General features: G+C 39.6%; 1 protein-coding gene across 3 annotated transcripts in view; it reads right to left on the reverse strand.

Moving 5' to 3' along the window:
* LOC122572320 (segmentation polarity homeobox protein engrailed-like) overlaps positions 1-15,701 on the reverse strand; it is a 102,995-nt gene that overhangs the window by 1,908 nt on the left and 85,386 nt on the right. For 2 of the 3 annotated variants that reach the window (XM_043737209.1, XM_043737296.1), the window contains exon 2: positions 10,226-10,231. In XM_043737209.1, coding sequence (XP_043593144.1) covers positions 10,226-10,231 — 6 coding nt within the window. Of the gene's footprint in view, positions 1-10,140; positions 10,232-15,701 lie in introns of all 3 variants that reach the window. The other variant, XR_006318464.1, reaches the window with a different exon arrangement.

Raw genomic sequence — 15,701 nt, forward strand, 5'->3', positions numbered from 1 at the left:
AATGCATTAATAAGTACACATTCTCTTGTACAATCACCGAACATAGGTCGTAGAAGTTTTCATTATTAATCACACGAGAGTGTAATGTACCCTGAAATACGAGTCTAAAAATGTTAGAGATAAATGTTAAAAATATTTTTGTATACGTAAAATGTAGATTTCCAGTCAGAAGCAAAAGGTAGATGGAAACAACAGATTCTACGCCTGACCATTGAAGTCAAGCATCACTCGCCAGGGTCAACATTAGAATGACCGGTCATATTTCACGATGAAGACGAAATATAATTGGTACAGTTCTTCATCTGTCCACTACTCTTGTACACAGTTTGGAAAAGAACTGAATAAGAAACTAAGATACGAACTGATTGAAATAACCATGGAATAAGCGATGAAACAGATAAACATAAATGGTGGTAAAAGGTTCCATTGTATTGTAAAAGGTAGTGTAGCGGCACATGAGTAGAGGACAATTCAAATCATGTTGTTGTTTTGCCTCGGAGTATCAAGATCGTTAGGATACATGTAATGTAAGAATAAATAAGCTCCAGGCAACACAACGTCGCCGCTGCGTGCAACCGTCGAACGAAGACGAATTTGAATTTTCCGGCTCTCCCCCGACCAGTATAAATAAGCGGACGCAACCGAAAAGAGTTCAGTATCGACGAGTTATCTGAGAGTTATGAAGAGTTATCTACTGAGTTATCGACGAGTATCTAGCGAGCATCTATCGAGTATTTATCAACGATCTTACTTTGCGACTTATACACTGTACGAGCGTCTCAGCGAACATAGTCTGTATACTAATTTATTATTTTTAAATATATTCGACGGTTTCAACAACAAGCAATAACATTTAATAAATGTAAAAGGCTCTATTCTTGAAAAGATTTTCAACAAGGTACATGTCCAAGGAAATGTATATTTTCGTGCAATTAGAAATATTACACCGAGCAGAGACTCGCTTCTGTTAGAAATGACCATGGACCTTCGCATCCCTCTAAACTCTAAATCGTCCCCTCGAACAAAGGTCTGCCCAACAAACGCAAAGGGTACATAAAGCAATCAAAAATTAGCCTTACATAACGATTCATAATGGTGTTTCGCGGTCGAAGAGAACATTGATTCAACAAGTTTACGCGCCAATAAATCTGTGAAATTAACGAACCGGCGCGGCGGCATCGTGCGCGCACGCTTAGTGACAAACTTTACGACAACTTTTATTGTCTAGTCGGTCTTAACTGCTATTCCCTGGCTATTCGTGTACAACTCTACCATAACGAGAGAGGTTCGTTCGGAAGGAGGCCTCGCCTCCCGGACGAAATAAACGTCCGTTCAAGACGAGAGGAATAGTTGGTCCACGAGGCTGAGTCTTTCTCTTCGTAGGTCCTCCTCGCCGTTTATCGTCGTCCAACGAAGCTGCTAGAAGTCCTTCACGCACTCTGCACCACTGGTTATGCGAAGTTAACAGAGACAACTTAATCGTAAATCAAACGCGTTATTGTTGTTATATTCCAAAGCGAACTACCAACATTATTGGCTGATGGCTTGAGATATTCTTTGGTGGAGGAGATAAGAAATTATTTTTTCCTCTACGCTGATTATTTGTTTTCGAATTAACGCAACCTTGCGCGTTACTTTCGCTTTCGATGCAATCTATTGATCGCTGGCTTTATCAATGCAATAAGACTGGAATAGTTGTAATCATCGAATTCAACACGTATACAAAGGTATTTTTATATATAATATATATATAAGAAGTTAATTATTTTTCATCTATGTTAAATAATGCTGATTATTTATTGTGTTTTAGAGTTGACGCGACAGTGGAATACAACTGGAATACAAGTTAGGAAAATAAGCGAATAAATTTTCTGCAATATTTTTGCTCCAGAGTTTCTTTAGAAGCTTTAACAATCCAATAAGACGCTGCAACTACAATATATAGGCGTTACCATGCTTTTCGAATGCAAGAAGAACGCAAAAGTGGTTCTTCTGGACGTTAATAACTCGTTATAAATATCGTAATGGTTGCCACCTTGCATGCATGTATATATACACTAAGAAAGCTTTTATTAATCTTCTAGGCGGAGCATCAATACAATCTAGAATGATTATTATACGAAACGACTTATTGTTCCGGATCAGCTCTTGGAAAAATACGCATCCATCGAAAGAGTATCAATTTCTTCTAAACGCTGCACTTGACCCTCTTTGATCGAACGAACTGGAAAATTGCCAGTTCGGAATACGAAGTTTTGAATGAAGAATCATAATTAGAAGAACGGTCTGCTATGTGCTTATACAAATCTCAACAATTTACCGATCCCACCAACCACAGCGGTTATTAGTATTCATGATTCTAGGTGTGGAAACTAACAAACGGACGAAGATTATTACTTTCCAGATTCTCGACCGTTACCCAGGATATTTAAGATCGATTATTTTTAGAATTGCAGAAGATGACTATGATACGCTAGAACTTCCTTTTCGTTAGTGCAAATATTTTCTCGTACGTTGCTATACTTATAAAATGAATAATTTTTTACTTTTATTTCTAGTACATGGAAATTTTCAATTCTTAATTCCTTCGTGGATTCTTTCATGAAGGAATGTTCTCGTTTGAAACGGTTGAGAAAGATATGTTCTTAATTTTCTATATGTGATTTCAATGACAAATGAATGAGAAAATTAGAATAATTGCAAGAAAACGATGTATCAATTGGATGGGATAAAATTTCCATGATAAAAATTATATCTTTACTTTTCGTACGTGTTGCGTTCTGTCAAAATACATTTTTCTTTGTTTTGTTCTAGTGGATCATGTCGACGTTTATATGAATTCTAATTATATTTCATTCTCCTATCTCGGATGGATAGAATAATATAAATCGCGGGAGACCATCAGACTGACACATTGTGAAAAACATGTAATAATTTAAATAATACTAAAGATAGTAGATAGATATGATCAAACATTTACAAAAAATTTCAACCCTATCGATCTGCGATTACTTAACAATTTTTCATCTTGTAGATCGCTCGAAAAATAACATCTTGAAATGCCGTCTTAAGGGAGCTTCCGGCGAAACACAAAAATTTCTAGAACGCTGAAAACGCGCGATCGAGAAAGCGACAGGGCAGCAGCCAGTTTCTTGTACTACTGCTCAGAAATGACTGAGGTAACGAACGGTCGGCAGTCTAATTACTTAAGCGAAGTAGTCTCGTTGTCAGTGGCAGGAAAGAGGCATTCAGGAACCCACTTCTCGCTCTCTCGACCCTCGTTCCGCTTCTCGACTTCTCTCTGTCTCGCACCATTGCACGGTTTCCATTTAAGGAACAACCTCCCCCTCTTCTCAACAGCTGTAGGCGTCTCGAGGGGTAAAACCAATAACGCTAAGACGTCCTCGAGAGAGTGAGTACATCCCCGAAAGTACCTCGCATACCGAGGACGTGCGGCCGCGAACGAACACTAATTTCCTCTCGACCTATCCTTGAGTTAGACGTCAGCTACCGACCTGGCTGCGCCTCGCTCTCCTCGTCGCGTCGTTTCTCTTCAACGCTGCCGTCCTTGATTAACGCCGCGAGTCATTGTCAGTTCTCGTCACCTGTCGTCGTTGTCGTGCTTCCAGCGGAACGACAGTTTATCTTGCGACGACGATTCCCTTTTTTAGGGAAAATGAGAGTTATTGAATCGTTTGTAAGGGAATAATATGGTAGTTTATATTGCTGGAATTTTTTTATTATAATTGTTAATAAAGTTAAATAACCGGCAACAGAAATAGATGCGCTACTGAACAAATTAAAAAAAATATATAACACAATCTTAAAAAAATTGAATTACTAGAAAACTTTAAGATAGACTAAAGATAAAATAAGACAAGATATAGACATTTTTTGAATCGCAGGTCGAATGAGGGTAGTATGATAGGAAATAATAAGGGGAAATTAGTCACTGTGTGACAATTCGTTACAATTAATTTTCATTACACATTCACTTGTACATAAGATTATTTTAAGTTTAAGTGTTTTACAATTTTCAATTTAGCATTGTGTGGTACGCAATTTCAGTCTGCTAGCGTGCTTTTATCGTTACAAAACGGAATTGTTCCTTGATAAATAATTCAATCTAAGAATTTATGAATTGAAGGACAAATGAGCATCATACAAATCTTGCCTCTGTGTCACCTGATAGTCATCTTTCCAATTACTCATGCTACAAGAAATAGCCATTGAACTCTGTTTCATTTATTACACTTGTGTCGAAGAAAAATATACTAGTGGATAAAATGGATTATAATATAAATCACAGAAGAAACAAGATAAGGTAATTGAATCGTATCAAATATTTAAACGTATTTCTCGCACAAGAAGAATAATGGCGCGCTGATTGGTTTTTGCTTTCTGTCCAGGTTCGTAGGGACGCGTCTTCAACTATTCGCTTCTTGCTCAGAATTTTACCGATGTAATTCAATTGACGGAAAAACTCGTCGGATCGAGAACAATTAAACCGCTTCATCATTGTCCTGTCATCCAGGCGACGAAGCCGAGAGCGTTTTGTCGCTGAAGGACGACTAGTCGTTTCGTACCATCATCCAGTCGATTCCATCCTCGAAACGCAGCTACATCAATACATATATCCCTCTGTGTCTCGCCCCTGCCTCTCGCAGAAAGAACAGAGTTTCCCCTGAACCAGCGTTCAGCCTTTGCGTAACAAATCGTAGAAACCGTCGGGATCGTTCTCTTTCAGTTTTGCTGGTTGGCTCGCCGGTCACGTTGCTTTTAATTGTAGCTGGTATCGGCGGTGAGCCAGTCGAGAGACGAAAGGGGCCTGGCCTACGCTTCGAATTGGTTTGGAGGCAATCGATGGATTGTCACGGGATTCCGGAGATTGGCGGAAAAAGTGGGAGAAAGATGGAACGTGTAAATAGTTCGTCTTGCATCGACAACCTCTGCTGATGAATTTAGCGAAATCATCTTCTCTCCGAGTGACTAAAAACGATCGATTCGCTGGATCATTCGGCCATCTCACCGTGATTCAAACATATATCCTAATGTTCTTGCAAAGGGAGTGCCACGTTTTTGTCAAGGGTTTATGCTCTTGGTCGATCAAGGGAAGAAAAAGAAGGTACCAGCTTGAGAAACGCCCCTCGAGTTTCTTTCGTGTCATTCGAGGATATTTGCAGAGGCCGTCGCATGGTCGGCCGTATTGGAAACATTACTGAACGTCTTTGAGAGTTTACGAGTTAGATACTCGATGTAGCGATCGTACCAAGAAAGGAGACCGTTTCCAACGGATTCTTAGAAGCGAGCGTAAGAGGAACGCCGCGCTGGGATCAAGTCCTCATAAATTTATCGATCGTTCTTGCAAAACCCCGCAGAGAGCGGCGTGAACCGATGAGGACAGCGTTTCAGGACTTTTTCCCGTTCCCAAGGTGAATAGAAAGTAATCAAATATCTCGCGTGAAACGAAATTCGTGAAATGTTACTTAAACAGTACTCAAACTCTATGTGTCGTCGCTCTATCTCATCGACTTATTTTCATAATTCCATCGTTTGTATAGGGAGAAAGTTTGCGATCTGAAGCTCTGTCAGTTCTATCACATTTGAACGATGTCTAAACTGTATCTCTTGCTCTTTTCATCTAAAGGCTCATTTTCGTCATTCCATTGGTTCTGTAGAGGAAAAGCTTGCAATTTGAAATTCTACCAGTGTACAACGCTGGAATCATAAAGCATGGCTTGATAATTACGAGTCTTGGACACGATCGACTCGCACGATTGACGTCGAGTCTCTCTCGATTGCGATCGAGCCAACGATCGACGAGGGCTGCGCGAGGTGAGTCGTACCACTATGAATCGCGCGGTGCCGCGTACGTGCAATGATCCGACTCGTTCTTAAAGCGCCACTAAACTTGCGCGTCACGTTCCTTTTAATTACGTCTGCCAACGACGACGGATGCGAAACGGCCGCAGAGGGAGGGACGCAAAGAATTCATTAAACGATACTCTCTGGAACAACCGAGAGCTATACCAGGACCGAAGTGGGACAGGTGCTGGATCATACCTCGAGAAACCGCGAGCTCAACCACGTCTACGACACCACCGATCTAAAAAGGCAGTTGCGTATTTTTGCAATCGCGCAGGTGTCTGTTCTGTTGATGAAATGAAGTTGGGAAGCCAGATCGGTGGTTGGAGTAAAGTTGGTTTATTCAAGTTTGTAACAGATTGAAGAAGGAAGAGAAATCATTATTTTTGGATAAAGGAATTTTATACGATTCAACGGTGATCTGTCTGAACTTGTTTGGATTTATATGAAAGGCCTTTTTCGGAAAAGGAGAAAATTATTTTTAAATATTTTAGATCACTGATCTAATAGTCGGAAAAATTGACTTCGATTTAACAAAGTACATATGTCTGAATATCGTTTGATTAGATAATTTGTGGTACACTTTACGAAATGTGTTAACTACTAGTTGGCAAACCATACTAAATCAGAATCGAAATGTGTGCATTTATTAATTAAAACTTCACTTTCCTTGCTTCTGGATACATTCACGTGAAATCTGTCAAATATCCACGTATATTATCTAGAAAATAAATTTATTGAATTAATACATTTACTGTAACATATCAAAGAAAGGTCAATGCACTGTACTATGTCATTTTTCCAAACTTTTTAAGTGCAAATACGTTAGAGTTAAGTTGCAATTAAATCATTCTGAAATATCTACGTAGAGAGGGTCGAGAAAATCTGACTGGTTCCACGACAACCTCGTATTGCAGTCGAGTGCTTAAATACCTGCGGAAGGTAGCGCGTTACTCTGGCTATAACAGAAATCAATTAAGAAGTCGGAAAATTTATCGCGGGTCTACAAGACCGGCTACAGGAACAGTTTCTCAATACTGGCTAACGTTCGTGCCGTCCCGCGGCCTGTCGCGATCACCACTTGCAATTATCAATTCTAATTAACGATCGTCGCGTCCAGAGTTTCATTATTGTTTTTAATTACCAGTCCTACCGGTCGTTTCTCTAAATCACCATTAATGAAACTATCTACCGGCCTGTCACTGGCAAACGGATTTTTCTACAGAATCAGCCCCCGAGGCTCGTGAATCGTGGCGCTATTAAGGGAAACGATCGTCCTCGATTTTTCCCGTTAGGACTCATGCGATCAGTCTTACAGCGATTTCATAGTTCTCATGTGAATTTCATAGCATTTTCATAACAATTACAGAGCAATGTACACGACAAAATAGCGGTCATCTTACAATGCTGTGGAATCGATAGTAATTTGTTATGTCAGCGATATAAACAGTATGAACAATAATCAAAGATAGATTTGGAATTGTTTAAGAATTAGAATTGCGAGAGTTAATTGTAAATAGTTTATTTTAGGCAGCGCAAGAATAGGCAAATAGGAGAATAAAATAATGCAAATTATAATCAAAAAGTCGATGGGATTTTTGTTAAAAATCACAACGATGCGGTCAGTTGTGCGTAGGAGCCACATTTTTCAATTTTTATTCACCGCTGGCACGTTCACTCGCACGTGTTTCCTTATATAATTCAGTATAACGCGTGTAAAAATTCACTCGCTTACGTCAAACATTAAATTTTTAAGTCTTCGAGTCAAGTATAGTCCTAAATCAATCTCAACAAATTTACTATCGATAATCATTCGTGTTCATCGCTGAAGGAGAATAAACCCGCGGCTATGAAATAGCGTAACGATAGAATGGAGGAAAGGGTGCGTCGTTAAAAGGACGAACACAGCGGTCGGGCGCTCGGCCAATTTCCACCGATTAGCCACGTAAACTCGTTGAGCATACGCTAACGATGAGAACATTCGAGTAGATGGTACGTGGAACGAGCTCGTTCGCCACTGTGCCTCGGTTCGTATTAAAATATTGGCTTCATTGGTCTCCCGCGTGGAAGGAAACACATGTAATTAAAGACGCTCGCCACAGGGGAGCTCGCGAGTTCCATAAACGGGAAATGCCCATCGTTGCCTACTATCTTTTACCTGGGAAAACTGTTACATAGATAGATTTGCAAAAGAAAGGAATTCTCGACCGGTACCGATAACTATTCCTATAAATATCGTTTTTCTTAATCGGCGTGGATCGGATCGAATCAAAGTTCAGCAGCGGCCAGTCGGTCTACGTAGAAAGGCAGGTGATTTTGACGATAGCTGTCTGTAGCTGTCTGTTCGATGGAAATTGTCGTGTCGCGTTTCTCGAAGACGGAACTGCTGTAAAGAACGTGCTCTTCCGCGAAGGTTGGATACTGGTATTTTAAAGGAATGTAGAGATATCCTTGATATCCGTTTATCGGGTTCTATCTCCACATAGTCGAAGAGAAGAAACAGCAGAGGGAAAGATGGAAACGTTCAGGTTGCAAGAACTCGAACACACTGGCCATCGAATACGAGAGCAACGAATTTACATTCTCAGGGTTTCGCCAACCATTCAACCAACAAAAGATGCGCTTTCGAAAGCTACTGAAACGATTCGTGCAGATATTGCTTCTTCTTGATCGGTTGCGCGATCGTTCGAAGGGAAACGGCTCGATCGACTTGTCGTTTCCGTGAATCTGATCTATCCTGCTCATTCGCCGAACGAGATCGGTCGGTCGCGTGTAAGCGTCACGTCAAGCAAGCAGAAATGACTGCAGTCAGGTCCTCGACTCAACCGAGCGCTCGATCCTCGACTCGAAGTCGCGAGTTGAGTTATGACTACGGCCATTACTCGGGACAAACGAGGCTAAGCGTGTCGACACGGCCGACCGACCAGCCTTCTCCACTTCTCCTCGCAGTCATTCTTGATTCACGGGAATTACGAGTCCAGCTACGTGTGCAGCTTCGTCTCCGCATTTCGATCCGCACACGATTGACAGTTTTAACGGCCTGCAATCGGCCTTCGTTATTAGGGACAAGGGAAGTATCGTTGGTTTCCACGCGATATTCGTAGACCCAGGGGGGTCTGATTTCATATCGCGACCACAGGAAGGCAACTCGTAACCCACATTTGATGGTAATTTACGTCGAGACGTCGGACGCTCGTTAGTTTTCGTGTTGTGGCAGATGAGTCGCGTTTCGCGCTAGGCTATTCGTAGAAACGAACGGGAAACGCGACCGACTAAGGAGTGAAATGTCATTCGTGGAATTAAGACCTCTTCGTCTCCAATGGTGGCCACCTGTTCTCCGACATCATTTTCGTGTCTCTTGCTTGTTGCCCTGACTGGATATTGTGGAAAAAAAGGATTAAATTACGGATCGATAAGCTGTTTGTGAAATTTAATTTCGTTAGGTGAATTTATGGTATTTTTTGATCGAGCAAATTTGTAACTAGGTGGGTAAAATTGATAATACAGTAGGTAGACATGTTCGAGACCATGTCACATCTATCACTGAAGGAGACAGCCATTCCTAGAATTATTGACTGTTATCTTTCCTTCTTGAGCATTTGAGCACTTAGCAGAGAACATTTTTATGGTATTTTATACTTTTTGAAATTTCATTAGCGCTGTAATCAAACACGACTGTGATTATATTGGTAAAATTTGAAACTAATCTGAGAATGTATATGTACCGAATAATTGACCATTTAACGCGTTGACTGCCAGACGAATTTTCCATGGTTTGCCCAAGGCGCCGACGTGAACTTTTCATTATACGTATTATGTTGAAATATTATTTGCAGCAAGTAAAATGAGTTATAAAATCATGCTTGAAGCATTTTTCGTGATGAGGGCCACCGGTGACCCCCGCGGCGTTGTAGACAATTATTACAATTGCCCTTTTTTTTATAATTATGTACTTTTAATATTTGCTGCGTCGCTGGTCACCGGTGGCCCCCACGGCGCTACAGCCAAATCGAGTGGCGGTCACCGATGATCCCCATGAAGCTACAGCCAAATCGAGTGGCGGTCACCGGTGACCCCATGGCAGTCAACGTGTCAAATACTTTGATGATATTAGCCAAGTATATGCGAACTATATTTGCAGTAAGTATGTCGTAATTTGTATATACAATGGATCGAGGAAAAGTGACATGCGTCCACGCGATTTTAGCAGGACGCCAGCCGATGGGCAAGCTTGCACAAACAAGCGTGAACAGTAATGGCTTGGAAAACGCTCACGTTTGTCCGGTGCCGTTTTCGTCATAATCGTCTCGCCTATAGCACTCGAACGTACGGCCTGTAACTGTCGTGGCTCGTTACTTACTTCGTCCTGAGAACAAAAAAAGAAAAAACATACCGGTTAAAAAAGCATGATCGTGGACAAGCATTTCATTAATAATAATCAATTATCCATTCTCGCGTGCCCGTGTCGCTTCGTTTCTCGCGATAAAACCATGGAAACGAAACGGGACATTTATCGCGTTCCTCCTATCAGCCCTAATGTCAATTAACGGGACGACAATAATGATTTACGATTGCACAGAGTTCGCTTCGTTGTTTTCGAGTTGCCGTCAATTGGAAACAGGACGAATCGAATTCCGCAGCGCGTTCAATCCCAGTTTCTATTCACCATTTGTTCCCTTCGAACGTATCACGAAGAAACTATATCGAGGAACAATTCACCGACACTTTAAAAAGTTAAATTAAAGTTAGAAATAAGAACCGGTGTAATAAATCAAACTTTACGTCGTACAAAAGGAATCTCGAACACGTTTTTTCCTCCGTCGATTGAACAATACCGAAATTCCTTAAGAACGAGACTACACGTTTCGAATCCACAAGTAAGCAACAATAATAACACGTTTGAAAGAATGGTTCGACCGTGGGACAACTACGGCCACTCACAACAGAGACACACAGAGAACATGCGACAGAAGTTCTGTCTGAATTTTATTCCGTCTACGCATTCTCCGTGAACGCATAGAGCAACCGCTCACATTTTTCCGCGGAACTCGTTAAGGTGTAACTACCGGGACCCACGGAATCGTACGAAAAGCAGTCATGCCCCGTGGTTGTATCCATAACCATAAATAATGACCATTGATTGGTCACTCGTCTATCGTTACCCGCGAGTACGTGACTGCGTTTACGTTTCCACGGGTCGTTAGTTCGTTTCCATTAAGGCGCGGTTCTCAGTTGGTCTCGCTTCTGTTCGTTCTCCTTCAATAGCAATCGTTTTAGTCTGAGTAGCGAACCGCCGATAAAGATTCGATAAAACGTTGCTATTTCAAACGATTTTAAAGTCAGGTACATGTGTAAATGCTAGATACCACGTCGGTTTCTCGACATATCTTCCGGTACAGCTTTGATACGAATTGCTTTCCCTTGTAATCAACTTACGTTTATCTCGTTCTCGTGAATTCCATTAGAATTCTTGCGATTGCCGTCTAAAATTTAACGTTTCCACGATATTGTCGTACGATCGAAGCTCAATAATTGCACAGATCTCCTAACTGGCGATGATAAATACTGGGAACGTGGTAAGAAAAATATGATAAGTACATTTTTCATCATTTTAATGTCATCTTATGATTAATACGACGTCGTTGGAAGCTTTTAAAAATAGCTGGTAAATTGGCCAAGTTTTGCAGAAGCCAAAGGTATAATTATCAAGCTGAACGGTATTTTAACAGCCTCGGTATCCTAATATTATGACCAATAAGATTTTGAAAATTTCCATCGAGAGGATTAAATCAGCTTGCCAGTAAAAAATGGGAAATGCGAGTTGTCATGTTCTTCTCCTTAAAACTAACAGGAATCATCCATTATTAACTGCAAACACTTTGGTCTTTTACTTTGTAGATGATTCGAGCCGTTTCAATCGCAACTTTGCATGCGAGATGGTAAAATTCATGCAAAAGCCAGCACGCAGAACGACCGAAAGGCAGCTTAATTACATCTCCGCGAGGCTGCCAATTTCATCGCTCAGGCGAGCGGATATTCGTTTATACACGCGGGAGAGACGGTTCCAATCGCGAGAACCATTTCGCAGTTTAGAACGGGCAGATGGCTGACGGCGCGGCAAGCGTTAAGAATAATGAGAAATGGAAATTTGTAAATAATATATTGCTGGCGAATACGATTAATGACTTCATTCCTGGCGCAGCTCTTGAGAGGGAGCCGGTTCTTCCGGTGTCAGATCGCTACCAACCATCTTCTCTTTCATGATCCCATGCGTTTGTGATTCTTTTTTCTTCGTATTTAGATCGAAGAAAATAAAATACGAATTTCATTGAATTTTATTTATTATGTATAATATTAGTTTTAAATCGCTCTGTAATCGTGGGAACGTTCACTTCTGTGACTTGGTAAAGAATTGAGAGTGGAGCTAATTTTTCTGTTCTGATTGGAAAATATCGTTCGCCAATTACGATAATTCAAAACTTGTGGAGAAATTTCACCGCGAATTCCCGGATAATTCAATTTGCAAATTTTTGAAATTATTTCGGATTTCAGGGATCTTCGAGTATTCGAATCTTCAGGTTTTTAAAGTTTTTAATTAACACTAGGTTTACGAGACCCGTCAATTCGACGGGTTTCAAACTTCGAAATGAAATACCCCAAAAGCCATAGCATCGATTTTAATCACTTTGCATCGTAAGTTGATCGTTTCGTTCGAAGAATTTATACGTGCAATTACTTCTTCCTAAGCTTTCTAATTTTCGAAATTTCTATGTATCTCTACGAAAATGTTCAGAAAGGAGCTCATATTTTGCTTCATTTCTGTCACCTTCAACGACAGAAGTGCGAAAAAGTTGCCGATAGAAGCAATAATCGTTGCATATATTGCAAAAAAGATCGTATGCGGAAAATGCGCAAACAAAATTCAGCATATTTTCGAAAAATGTGCTCAGCAAATACGATTACCCTGTACCTTCTTTACTCATCAACAATTTATTTAATAATAATAATAATAATAATAATAAAATTATTCAATAATAATAATTTATTTAACGCGAGGTCTAGTATTCCTCAATACCGACTCAATTTGAATAAATCGATTTTTCAAAAAAAATGCGTACTTTCGTTTGCCCGTCAATTTAACGGGTGTTCGTAGAAATAGGTATAAAGGAAAGGCCCGTAAACCTAGTGTTAAATAGAATTGAATGTTTCAACATTCGAACGTTCGAGGTCTCGAGTTTTCGAATTAAAAATTTCTCGAGTTTCGTTCATTTTCTATCTGAAATTATACTAAAGAAAATTATTAGCAAAGATCGTGTTCGAATGGTGTACGATCATGCAGGCTGATACGCAGAGCGTTAAAAATAGACGCTATTATTGAAATCGATTGGCCCGCGGTCGTGCATTCAGACCATTGATCTTTCGTCGCCAGTTGCGATATTCGTTCATGTAGCGAGATAACAAAGATACGAGATAAACGAACGATTCTGCTATCCACACCCGGAGCGCGCATAATTCACCGCGTTACATGTTCGATGTTCTACTTACATTGTTCTAATCACGATACCGCAAGTAAGAAAATCGTTCGGTTATCTTTATTATTAATTATTACATTAAATCGCAGCGTTATCGCAATAGATCTTCAATCGTTACGATATCGATCCCATTGACCCTTATTTGATTTCTATCTAATTGTTTGATCAGAGGATAACAGTGTTAGCAACAACGAATTGCCGTTATGTTGCCATGAATTATTACAACTATTCTTATTCGAATGGAAACTATTATTTATTTTATTACTGCTTATTATTAAAAATCCTCCTATAAAGTATAAATTCTCCTTAAGCATCATTTCCGGCTATTTCTTACAGTCAGCAGGTAATCTAATTATTATCTACAATAAAAACCTGTTCTTTAGTCAAATAGAAACTAAACTTTGATTTTAATTAAGTTTAGCAAGCTAAACAAATTTTTCATAGTTTTCACTCTACTTTTTTTCTTTCGTTTTATGAGGGAATAATGGATGCGCAATATTTTCCGTTTCATATTATTTTATCGAATTACGTTTGATCCATTTTGTTCTATCAAAATGAAGATCACAACGTTCGACAGATTAGGTTTCACGTTTGTATAAAGATACGTCGTTGTAAAAGACGCGTCTGTAATAGAAAGACTCAATATATTATATTAGTATAAAGTAAAATTTCACAAAGTGAAAAATATTTTGTGGATAGCTCTCACTCCTTTTTTCCTACTTATCTGGGAAAAAGATTTCAGGCATCAATATTTTCTTTTTCGCATGACACCGTAGTTATTTAGTCGTTACATTGTTTCCCCATTGGTGTGTGCCTCGACTATCGAAATTCTTGTATTACTTTACGCTATCGAACTGTTCTTTTAATGGTACCTGTATTCCATGGCGGTGGAACGAGCGATTTCTAAATCATAATGTATACCGTGCCGATATCGTCGATCATGGAGTCGGAGTTATCCAGCCAGCATATTAATAACCATCATCGATGGCGATTACGGTTCTCCATGAACGATGAATAGCTGTCCATTCGACGTCGACTGATAGTCGTTCCCACGATAACGTAACCGTTGTTTTCAATAATCCTGAGCTTTAAGGGAGGTGTTCAATCATGAAATCGCTCACTCGAATCAGCTGCGGGCGTGCGTGCGATGACATTTTCAATTGTATGCGATTTAATGACAGGTGAAAATAGTCCCTGTTGTTCGATATTTTCGCACGTGCATTCCACGATAAAATCGAGATCATGCAATTACTTCAAGTCACCTTGAAGTTTCACAAGTTTGAAATTACCTTTACGTAAGAGTATGTTGTACGGGTAAAATTAAAATTGCATTCTGGAAGAATTCCACGAGACAACAGAAAAGTCTTTATTTCTTTGCAAACGGTATTTTAAGCATAATTACGATCTCTTAATGGCACGAATGAACCTTAGGAATACGTCGTTAATGATTCGTTTACGCAGGCAAACATCGGAATTTAGAATATTTAGTCGTATGAGAATTGCATAAAAAATGATTATTACGATAATCGATGCGCATGAAATGATGCAATTTTCTTCGTCAGTCAGAATCCCAATCACAAGCTTCATAAATCGAATTCCGTGGACAAACATCGATTGCGAACAAATCAATTAGTCGTTTCGTCGTTAATTTCAGTGTCTCATAATGTGATGTATATTTGCTTGCGACGTTTACACGTGTAGCCTGGTCGGTTAAGCGCGTTTACAACTACAAATCGCAAGAGACTGGTCACTGGTGCCTGTCGTCGCTCTCTCTATTAGTAGCATTTTTGCGTTTCATTCGTTTGTTCACGGTGCTAACTTGCCAAAGTTCTTAAATTGCCAAGAATATCAAAAACAAAGATGCGAATATCCTTTCGATAAGATTGTTTTCCATGCCTATTGAGTATACAATTTTAGATTTTATGCGATTAATTTCAACTGCGTTTATTCCGTGAACATTCATTTTCTCGTGATTAAATAACCGTATAATTTACTCAACATAAAATACTCGTTGTGATATTTACAGGATGAAGTGAAATCCTTTTACTTACGTTTATAACAATTTTAAGTCGTATTGAACATTCCCAATTGTAATACTCATCCTCTTACTTACGTTCCTAACAATTTTAAGTTGTATTGAACATTCCCAATTGTAAGACTCATCCTCTTACTTACGTTCCTAACAATATTAAGTTGTATTGAACATTCCCAATTGTAATACTCATCCTCTTACTTACGTTTATAACAATTTTAAGTCGTATTGAACATTCCCAATTGTAATACTCATCCTTTTACTTACGTTTA

The sequence above is a fragment of the Bombus pyrosoma genome, linkage group LG1 (assembly GCF_014825855.1).
Source record: "Bombus pyrosoma isolate SC7728 linkage group LG1, ASM1482585v1, whole genome shotgun sequence".
Classification (NCBI taxonomy): domain Eukaryota; kingdom Metazoa; phylum Arthropoda; class Insecta; order Hymenoptera; family Apidae; genus Bombus; species Bombus pyrosoma.